Below are 11,388 nucleotides of genomic sequence, written 5' to 3'. Positions count from 1 at the left end.
TAAACTATAAATCAATAATTGAGAGATCTTTGGAAAATTCCCAAATATTTTACAAATTAAGCAACATACTTCCATATAACCCTGAGTCAAAAAAGAAATCACCGGGAAAGTTATGAAATACTTTGAACCAAGTAAAAATAGAAACATATCACAATTTTGAGGATGCTGCCAAATCAGTGCTTAGAGGAAAAAACTAGAAAAGGAAGAACAAAAAAACCCAAAATAAGCAGAAGGCAGGAAATAATAAGGATAAGAATAGAGACCAATAGAAAACAAACAAAAATAGAAGAAAATCAATGCAATAAAATCTGATGTTTTGAAAAGATTAATGCAATTAATAAAACTCTAGCCATATTTACCAGGAAGAAAAGAGAGGCCGGGCGCGGTGGCTCACGCCTGTAATCCCAGCACTTTGGGAGGCCGAGGCAGGTGGATCACGAGGTCAGGAGATCGAGACCATCCTGGCTAACACGGTGAAACCCCGTCTCTACTAAAAATGCAAAAAATTAGCCGAGTGTGGTGGTGGGCGCCTGTAGTCCCAGCTACTCAGGAGGCTGAGGCAGGAGAATGGCATGAACCCGGGAGGCAGAGCTTGCAGTGGGCCCAGATCACGCCACTGCACTCCGGTCTGGGCGGCAGAGCAAGACTCCGTCCCCCGCCCCCCGCCCCCCCAAAAAAAGTTAGATCTCAAATTGGCCGGGTGCAGTGGCTCATGCCTGTAATCCCAGAACTTTGGGAGGCTGAGGTGGGCAGATCACTTGAGCTCAAGAGTTCAGACCAGCCTGGGCAACATGGAAAAACCCCATCTCTACAAAAAATACAAAACTTAGCCAGGCATGGTGGCACGTACCTGTAGTTCCAGCTACTTGGGAGGCTGAGGCGGGAGGATCACTGAGTCCAGGGAGGTCAAGGCTGCAGTGAGCTGTGATCACACCACTGCACTGCAGCCTGGGTGACAGAGTGAGACCTTGTCTCAAAAAAACAAAAACAAAATAAAACAGAACTGGCTGGGCACGGTGGCTCACACCCGTAATCCTAGCACTTTGGGAGGTCCTGGTGGGTGGATCACCTGAGGTCAGGAGTTCAAGACCAGCCTGGCCAACGTGGTGAAACCCCATCTCTACTAAAAATACAAAACATTAGCCAGGCATGGCAGCAGGTGGCTGTAATCCCGGCTACTTGGGAGGCTGAGGCAGGAGAATCGCTTGAACCTGGGAGGTGGAGGTTGCAGTGAGCTGAGATTGTGGCATTACACTCCAGCCTGGGCAACAAGAGTTCAAAAAAAAAAAAAAAAAAAAAAAAAATTAAAAAACGAAACAAAACAGAACTACCATTCAACCCAGCAATCCCATTACTCGGTATATACCCAAAAGAAAATAAATCGTTCTACCAAAAAGACACATGCACTCATATCCATCACAGTGCCATTCACAATAGCAAAAACATGGAATCAAGTTGATTCCATGACATGACCGTCAACAGTGTTTTGGATAAAGAAAATGTGGTCCATACACACCATGGAATACTAGACAGCCATAAAAAAGAATGAAATAATGTCCTTTGCAACAACACGGATGCAGCTGGAGGCTATTATCCTAAGCAAATTAATGCAAGCATAGAAAACCAAATACCATGTGTTCTCATTTATAAGCTAAACATTGGGTACATATGGCCAGAAATATGGCAGCAAAAGACACTGGGGAGTACTGGAAGCAGGAGGGAGAAAAGGAGGAAAGAGCCGAAAAACTAACTATTGGGCACTATGCTCAATATCTGGGTGATGGGATCAATCATACCCCCAACCACAACATTCACGCAATATACCCATGTAACAAACCTGCACATGTACCCCGAGTCTAAAGTAAAAGTTGTGGGAGCTAAGCTATGAGGACACAAAGGCATAAGAATGATACAATGGACTTTGGGGACTCAGAGGAAAGAGTGGGAGCGGGGGGTGAGGGATAAAAGACTACACACTGGGGCCGGGCGCAGTGGCTCACGCTTGTAATCCCAGCCCTTTGGGAGGCCGAGGTGGGCAGATCACGAGGTCAGGAGATCGAGACCATCCTGGCTAACACAGTGAAACCCAGTCTCTACTAAAAATATGAAAAATTAGCCGGGCATGGTGGCGGGCTCCTGTAGTCCCAGCTACTCGGGAGGCTGAGACAGGAGAATGGCATGAACCTGGGGAGGCAGAGCTTGCAGTGAGCTGAGTTCGTGCCACTGCACTCCAGCCTGGGTGACAGAGCGAGACTCCGTCTCAAAAAAAAAAAAAAAAAAAAGACTACTCATTGGGTACAGTGTACACTGCTCGGGTGATGGGTGCACTTAAATCTCAGAAATCACCACTAAATAACTTATTTATGTAACCAAACACCATCTGTTTCCCAGAAACCTATTGAAATTTTAAAAAATAAAAAAAAAATTATGATCATAATTACAAATGGAAAAAAGTAAAAGCTGAAATTATTTAAAAACAACAACAAAAGAAAATGAATTGAAACCTACTGACTAGACTGAAAAGTATTTGCAAACATCTATTTGATAAAGGAGTTGTATCCAGAATAGATAAAGAGCTACTACAACTCCACAAGAAGACAAACAACCCAAGATTCAAATACACACATCACGAAAGAAGTTATACAAATGGGCCAGGTGCAATGGCTTACGCCTGTAATCCCAGTACTTTGGGAGGCTGAGGTGGGTGGATCATGAGGTCAGGAGTTTGAGACCAGCCTGACCAATATGGTGAAACTCCATCTCTACTGAAAATACAAAAATTAGCTGGGTGTGGTGGCACCTGCCTGTAGTTCCAGCTACTTGGGAGGCTGAGGCGGGAGGCTCACTGAGTCCAGGGAAGTCAAGGCTGCAGTGAGCTGTGATCGTGCCACTGCACTCCAGCCCGGGCGACAGAGCAAGACTGTGTCTCAAAAAGAAAAAAAAAAGAAAATATACAAATGGCGAATAAGCACATAAAAAATTCTCAACTTATTAGTCATTGCATTAGGGAAGTACAAGTTAAAACCATGAGATCCCAACTCTGATAAGAATGAGTCAGATGATAAAAAGCGTGACAATACCAAGTATTGAGGAAGATTTTGGGAAAGTTAAACTCTTACATGGTATATTGCCAGTGGGAATGTACAGCCACTTTGGAAAAAGAGTTTGGCATGTTTTTTTTTGTTTGTTTGTTTGTTTTTTTTTGTTTGTTTGTTTTTTTTTTTTTGAGATGGAGTCTTGCTCTGTCGCCCAAGCTGGAGTGCAGTGGTGCAATCTCGGCTCACTGCAACCTCCGCCTCCCGGGTTCAAGCGATTCTCCTGCCTCAGCCTCCCAAGTAGCTTGGATTACAGGCGCGCACCACCATGCTCGGCTAATTTTTGTATTTTTAGTAGAGACGGGGTTTCACCATGTTGGCTAGGCTGGTCTCGAACTCCTGACTTCAGGTCATTCACCTGCCTTGGCCTCCCAAAGTGCTGGGATTACAGGTGTGAGCCACCGCACCCAGCCAGCAGGTTTTTTAAAAAATATGCGTTAGCATATAGCCCAGCAATCCCACTCCTAAGTATTTAAATATTTATTATAAAACATATGTCCACACATAAATCTATACAGAAGTATTGATAAACCTGAAAACAACCCAAACACAACAGTCCATCAACTGGCGAATGGATAAACAAATTGTAGTATGTCGGTGTGATGAAATATACCACTTCACATGACAAAGGAATGAACTACTAACACATGCAATGACATGGAAAATTTCAAAAGCATTATACTAATGAAAGAAGCCAGACACAAACTCCTACAAACTATGTGATTCCACTTATATGAAATTCTAGGAAGGCAAAACAATAGTGATAGAAACCAGATCAGTAGATGCCAGAAGCCAGGTCAGCAGGGAGGAGACTGACTGTGTAAAGGATATGATGATGGTGATCGCCACATGACTGGATACATTTGTGAAAATTCATTGTATTGTACACTTAAAATTGCCATTATATGTAAATTACACCTCAATAAAGTTGATTTTTTAAAATGCAATGTTTTGTAATGCTCGAGACTATGGTGGGATTGTGGGCAACCAGGGCAAAGGGCTAGCAATTAGGAAGGTACTGGAGGGTGTTAGGAAATAACTCTTCCTCCTTTGCCAATGGTGAGTCTCCTTTATTTGCATACCCTTTTCCCCTGGGACTGAGATGCTCCCTCTTGTAGACATTAGTCCTTCTTGGCCCCTCTCACATGAGCATCTTGGTGGCCGGCTACAACACCTTCACCACAGTTCAAAGGCCATAGTTTGGTGATCGCTAGCCCGGGAGAGATGTTTACAAACTTTAAAACAAACAAAAAATCACCCAACCCCTTCTCAAGCAAAGCTTTATGCAGACCCTCACTAACCAAAACAAAAACAATATTTTGGCTGGACGTGGTGGCTCACGCCTGTAATCCCAGCACTTTCGGAGGCCAGGGCAGGCAGACGGCTCGAGCCCAGAAGTTTGAGACCAGGCTGGGAAAAATGCTGAAACCCCATCTCTACAAAAAATACAAAAATTAGCCAGTGTGGTAATACATGCCTGTAGACCCAGCTACTCAGGAGGCTGAGGTGGGAGGGTCACCTGAGCCTGGGAGGCAGAGGCTACAGTGAGCCGAGACCACACCACTGCACTCTAGCCTGGGTGTCAGAATGAGACCCTGTCTCAAGAAAAGCAATATTTTATTAGTACACATTTTTATAAGTTTAATTTCATGATATCTTTCTATTATAAAGTCATTTAATGTCAACAAGCCTGTTTTCATGAACCCAGAAATTTGATATTCATATGTATATTTTTAAACTACTGTTTTAAAACCAGTTAAAATATATTTAAAGTTTCTGGGTAAAAAACGGTAGATTGAACATGAGCATCCAAATTTGTCCACTAAAAACCCATGTAGCCAAGGGATTTTTAAAGGCATAAATCCATAAGGACAGGGAAACAGGAGAAGAGACGAGCAAAATATTTTCAGAAGTGGAAACCAGATGGATGAGAGATTACTCACTTACACTAGAGAAGGATAGATCCTAAGGCAGTGGCAGAACTATATGGCAAACGGAATTGGTTGTGCCAGACCAGAGATGGGCAATCTCCTCTGTCTGACGACCCTGAGAAGGAAAACCTAGGAATGCTGACATCAGAAGTTCCCAGCCAGATCATTGTGCAAAGAAGCTCATGACTGGCCGGGTGTGGTGGCTCACACCTGTAATCCCAGCACTTTGGGAGGCTGAGGTGGGTGGATCACGAGGTCAGGAGATTGAGACCATCCTGGCCAACATGGTGAAACCCCGTCTCTACTAAAAATACAAAAATTAGCCAGGCGTGTTGGCACGTACCTGTAATCGCGGCTATGCAGGAGGCTGAGGCAGGAGAATCGCTTGAACCAGGGAGTTGGAGGTTGCAGTGAGCTGAGATCACGCCACTGCACTCCAGCCTGGCGACAGAGCGAGACTCCGTCTGAAAAAAAAAAAAAAAAAAAAAAAAAAGCTCATGACTGACAAGCCCATCCATGTACCACCTGAACAGACAGAGAACAAATGCTTCCAGTCAGCTTTTAGGTGACCCATCCTTAAGTGTGAGCAGACAACCAAGGATTCTAAGACCTCCAAGAAAATAATCTAATATAGAAGACAGAGACCAAAACAACAGAAAAAGAAATTTGGAGCAGAGATTATGCAGAGAAAAAAAAATGACAGAACTATCAGTAACAGCTTCTGAGATAAGATAACCCTGAAACAAAATATGCTATAAAGAGGACAATTCAGAGAATAAAAATAAAGTGAAAGTGATTAAAACCTTTAAAAGATGGAAAAACTCAGAGGAGTGGGGAGATAAAGTTGAGGAAATCTCCCAGAAAATAAAGTAAAAAAGATGCAAAGCTAGAGAGAAAAATAAGAAATTAGAAGGACCAGTTTAACAGGTCCATCGTCCAAGTAATAGGAGTTCCAAAAAAGAAAGAATAGAGAAAATACGAAGAAATCACCAATAGGATGATTCAAGATTATTCCCCAAAAGTGAGGGGCACTGAGTGCCCAGCACAATGGAAGATAATAGCCACTCACCAAGACATATCACTGCAATTTCAGAACATTGGAAACAAGAAGTTCAGAGAGGGGAAAAGTCACCTAGAAAGGACAAGGAATTAAAAGGCTTCAGACTTCTCATTCTCCACAGCAGTGTCAGAAGCTAGAAGACCATGTAGCAATGCCTTCATAATTCTGAAGGAATTCATTACCCAGCCAAACAACCAATCCAAGGGTCACAGTTGAAAAATGACAACAGCAAACATGCAAAGTTCCAAAATAATTTACTGCTGCCTTTCTCAGGAAGCTTCTGGATGATGGTCTCCTCAAAAAAGCGGAAGTATTATAAATCAAGAAAAACACAGGCACAGGTGGGGATCAGAAGCCGGTTGGTGTGTGAGGGGGTTTTCTCGCTCTAGGGAGCTTATTCAAGCAATCACTGTGTCAACAGACACAGATGTTTCCCTTTCTTCATATGATGAAAATCAGGGATCCAAACGTATTTGAAAAGCTAAAGAGGCACCATTTATCCCCACTGGAATGGCAGGTTTTGCAGCAATTGTTGCATATGTATTATATAAATTGAAGAGCAGGGGAAATACTAAAATGTTGCATCATCTGATCCACATGTGTGTGGCAGCCCAAGGCTTTGTTGAAGGAGCAATGACTGTTGGTATGGGCTATCATTCCTTGTATCGGGAGTTCTGGGCAAAACCCACACCTTAGAAGAGATGCTATCTTGGTCTTGTTGGAGGAGCTTGCTTCTTTAGTTAGGCATCTCTTTTTTTTTTTTTTTTGAGATGGAGTCTTGCTCTGTTGCCCAGGCTAGAGTGCAGTGGCACAATCTCGCTCACTGCAACCTCTGCCTCCTGAGTTCAAGTGATTCTCCTGCCTCAGCCTCCTGAGTAGCTAGGATTACAGGTGCTCGTCACCACGCCCAGCTAATTTTTGTATTTTTTTTTTAGTAGAGACGGGGTTTCACCATATTAGCCAGGTTGGTCTTGTACTCCTAACCTCAAGCGATCCACCCACCTCGGCCTCCCAAAGTGCTGGGATTACAGGCATAAGCCACCGCGTCCACATCTCATTATTGAAGCTACATATTAATGCTGAAAATAAACTATTTGAGTGGGTTCAGCTGATAACATGGCATCGTGAATACTGGCCTTTCTTGCAGGCTTGATTTGCCTGGTGACTGAATTACTAGTGACTAGTTTACTAACTAGGTCATTCAGGGGAGTCAAATTAACACAAAAGAAACATGTCACCTAAATGATGGTGTTGAAATGTCCACCTTCTTAAACTGTTAAGATAATATTAGTTCTAAAGAAGATAGCAAACCAACCTTGAAGTACTCCTAGTTTGCTGCAGAATCTTGCATGTTTTGGATGTTATATGAGTCCTATTTGCCCCAGTTAATTTAACTTTTTTCTGCCTGTCTTGTGGACTGGCTGGCTGGCTCTTTTAGAACTCTGTCAAAAAAGTGCATGGAGGCTGGGTGCGGTGGCTCACGCCTGTAATCTCAGCACTTTGGGAGGCCGAGGCAGGTGGATCATGAAGTCAGGAGATTGAGACCATCCTGGCTAACACAATGAAACCCCATCTCTATTAAAAATACAAAAAAAAAAAAAAAGTGCATGGACTATAACTTGTAAAACCTCTCACAGCTGAAAGTATATATGTGTATGTGTTTAAATCAAATCTAGGAAGCTTACAATAGAGCTGCATAGTAGTAGTATTTATTAAAGAATCTTAACTGTAAACATGAGGATAACTTATGAATTCCAGTTTAGTCCTTTTGTAATTGTAGACATCTATATTTGCTGCTGTAATATAAGAATAATTTTTAAATGTCGTCTTGAAACAGAAACATGTATTTCAAGCACTTATGGAAAGGTAACTGAAGAACACTTTTTAAATGTGTGTGTTATTTTCTCCATAAGAATTGTAAACGTTAAATGAAACATATTACCTATAATGGAATTAATGATTTATAAGCAAGCTGGTTTGAACAGACATTATACACATGCTTTTCTATAATACAGAATGCCATCACACTTGTGAAATTCTCTTGTCTAACCTGAATTTACATTCCATGGTGATAACATGGTATATGTATTGTTATAAAAATAAGTGACCATGTCAAAAAAATAAAAAAAAAAAGAAAAGCATAGAATATGGCAAATAAAAATCCCACAGAAGAGTTGAGGCAGCCAGGCAAAGTGACTCACGCCTGTAATCCCAACACTTTGCCAGGTCGAGGCAGGCAGATCACTTGAGCTCAGGAGTTCGAGTCCAGCCTGGCCAGCATGGTGAAACCCTGTCTCTACTAAAAATACAAAAATTAGCCGGGTGTGGTGGTGCACGCCTGGAGTCCCAGCTACTTGGGAGGCTGAGGCAGGAGGATAGCTTGAACCCAGGTGGTGGAGGTTCAGTGGGCCACTGCACTCCAGCCTGGGCAACAAGAGCGAGACTCTGTCTCAAAACAAAACAAAACAAAACAAAAACAAAAACAAAACAAAACAAAACAAAACAACAACAACAAAAGAATGAGGCAAAGAACATGCCCAGGAGAATGAGAAAAGAGATGCCAGGTTGCCAGATGTGCAGCAAGGTGAGGGGATGAACAGTCAGATTGGAGAAGGTCAGCAGTCTCCAGCAGTGATGTCTTCAAGAAGATGAAATGGAGAAAATTCTCTGCTATATCTAGATATTCTGATAGGAGATTTAAGCAACTGGGGGAAGAATTTCAGGTAGATTTTGTGAGAAATACATAGAAAATAAATGATTTTTAAAAACAAGATTATTAATTCCAGGAAAAATAAAAATTTGTGCAGGAAAAAAACACAAGGTCTCCCTGGGGAGGACAGACCCAAGGAGGAAGCTGGGCAGGGAATTCCAGGGTCCCCGGTATTCAGAATATGGTCTATTCCTGGGCAAGTGTGCTTTGCATGGGCAAATCCCCTTGGACCCCTTGCCCTGGGGGGAGGGCTGCAGCTGGAGGAAGGCCGGAGATGTGAAGGTAAATGCCAGAAGAAACAGCTGAAAGAGGTGAAAACGTTGCCTCCAGAGAGGGGAAGACGATGGGGACAGGGCTCTGTTGTTTGTCTTAACAAATCTGGTACAATTATTTGATTCTATACGTGTGTACATGTTCTAAGAAATATTTCATTAAAAAGAAAAACATTTAAAAAATAAAAATGCAATTCATAAAAGTTCACGGAACCTCTGGACCACTTCTGCTATACTTAGAGATCTCAATAATAGTTTGAAAATCGCCCCAGCTGCGCGGGCATCGCGGCAGCCCCCGGGGGAAGGTGGGAGCGGTCGAGAGGCCGCGGGTGGTCCGTCCCCCTCCCCCGCCCGCCCCCTCCGTTCCCTTCTCTCGCCGCCGCGGCGGCGGCTGCGGGCCGCGCGCCAGTCCCCTCACCGCCCCCCAAAAGTTTGAAAACCACAGGACCCAGCCTGGGCAGTACACACAGGGAGACGTCGTCTCCAAAAAGTTACAAAATTAGCCGGGTGTGGTGGCACATACCTGTAGTCCCAGCTACTAGGAGGCTGAGGGAGATGGACCGGTTGAGACCAGGAGGGGCTGAGGCTGCAGTGAACCCTGATTGTGCCACTGCACTTCAGCCTGGGTGACAGATCAATACGCTGCCTCAAATAAGAAAAGAAAACCGCAGAGCTGGGCCTTCATTTGAGACCATGTGGGTATCATTTTGATTAAACCACAAAGCATTTTCTCTCTACAGCAGCCCACAAGGGTGAATCCCACTTCCTTTTCCTCCCAGGTGTCACCTCTAACTCAGGACTTCTCCTTCGTGTCAGGAGTTTTTCTACCTCTCCGGAGTTCTTTGGATCTCAGGAACCTAGCACGGCATCACGCGAGTCCCGGCTCAGGTGAAGGGGGAAGAAAGGGAACAGGAAGCGCCTTTGGCGGGGCTTTGCAGGCTGGCGGTCAGCGCCTTTCTGCACTCGTGTGCCTGGGGCTCGTCACTCTCCAGCCCCAAGGCCTTCAGCGCATTCACCGCAGAGCTCCAGGTTACAGTTTCCGCAGCCGCACAGCAGGCATGTACCTCACATTTTTAACTTCTGTCAGAGTGGGCCCTGCTTTCATGAGTTCAGCGCTCAGTGGGAGCCAGGTCCCAAAAGTGAACTTCAGGGTCACGCGAGAAGCACGTGTACGCCCCACAAGGGCGTGATTTCGGGGATTTGTCTTTTTTTTTTCAAGCTGCAGTGTGCTCAGTCAGTCCCTGAGACAGACCCTGCCACCTCACAGGAGCTCAACAAATAGTTCTGGAGTTAATTAACTTAAAAGTACTGTAAAAGAACTACACAGCAAATTAAATTCGCTGTGCAGCGCAAAGGCACCCTACAAAGGGCGTGAACGCTTCGGCGCCTGGAGCGCCGGCGACTGCGAAGCCAGGACGCAGGCAGCTGGGAGAGGCAGAGGCGCCGGCCCCCGACCGTCAGTCAGAGGCGGGAGCAGGCGTGCCCCGCCCCCCGGGGGGCGGACCCGGGACTCGGCGGCGCGGGGGCGGGGCCTGCTTCTCCGCGCCGGGGGGGCGGGACCAAACACACCGGGCCGGTTGGGGCCCCGCTCGCCGGCGGGAGCCACCGGAGCCCCGGCCACGAAGGGGTGCGACCCCCCGCCGGCCCCGCCCTCCCGGCTGCGGTCTGGCCAATCAGAGCGGCTCTTACTGGCGGGTGGGCTGAGCCGGCCCAGCTGCTCGGAGGCTCTGGCATGGTAACATCCCCGCGCGGGGGTGGAGGGGCTCGGGGCGGTCCCACAGCGCCCCCTGCGGCCCGGGCCGTGGCCGAGGGGGCGGGGAGGCCGCTGGGGATAGCCGGGACCCCGGGGAGGGCGAGGGGGGCCGAGGGTGAGGGAAGAGAGCCCGGGAGGGGGGATGGGGGTGGGGACTGGGGGCGAAGGGGCGGGGGAGGCCATGATGGAGCCTGGCCGGGGGCGAAAGGGGCGAGAGTGGCGGGACGGGGTGAGGAGTGGGAATGGGAGAGGTGGGGGTGGGTTCGCGGAGAAAGATCGGGAAAGAAGAGAGAGGGCAGACATGAGGGGACTCGGGACCAGGGGACAGGTGGTGACCAGTTTCCCCTCCTGGGATATTTGGTGTGCGACATGCCCCTCCCCCAGCCCCAGCGCCAGTTCCCTTTGGAAGCCTGGGTGCTCCTCAGACCACTTGGGGACTCTCTGCTTCACCTTCCTGCATTTGCAAGAGCTTGTCTCCTGAGGCGAAGAGAGGGCCTCTGAGGAAAGGGGCTCCCAGCCCAGGCCATCAACAAACTAACGACTCTGTGTGACCTTGGGCAAGTCATT

The 11,388-nt window shown here is 46.3% G+C and overlaps 1 protein-coding gene and 1 pseudogene across 22 annotated transcripts in view; both read left to right on the top strand.

Annotated features, from left to right (window-relative positions):
• The window catches only part of PRPF40B (pre-mRNA processing factor 40 homolog B), a 67,794-nt gene that overhangs the window by 35,936 nt on the left and 20,470 nt on the right, over positions 1-11,388 (top strand). For 11 of the 22 annotated variants that reach the window (XM_058433458.1, XM_058433457.1, XM_032143917.2 and 8 more), the window contains exon 1: positions 10,653-10,803. In XM_058433458.1, the coding sequence (XP_058289441.1) occupies positions 10,801-10,803 (3 nt within the window). In that variant the 5' untranslated portion in view covers positions 10,653-10,800. Of the gene's footprint in view, positions 1-9,847; positions 9,957-10,652; positions 10,804-11,093; positions 11,379-11,388 lie in introns of those variants that run through there. The other 11 variants (XM_058433460.1, XM_058433459.1, XM_058433453.1 and 8 more) reach the window with 4 other exon arrangements.
• On the top strand, positions 5,524-6,782 carry LOC116461903 (HIG1 domain family member 1A, mitochondrial-like; annotated as a pseudogene).

This window comes from Hylobates moloch, unplaced genomic scaffold (genome assembly GCF_009828535.3).
Source record: "Hylobates moloch isolate HMO894 unplaced genomic scaffold, HMol_V3 SCAFFOLD_22, whole genome shotgun sequence".
NCBI lineage: Eukaryota > Metazoa > Chordata > Mammalia > Primates > Hylobatidae > Hylobates > Hylobates moloch.
Note: the sequence above shows the minus strand (reverse complement) of the source record. Positions and strands in the feature narration are given on the sequence as shown.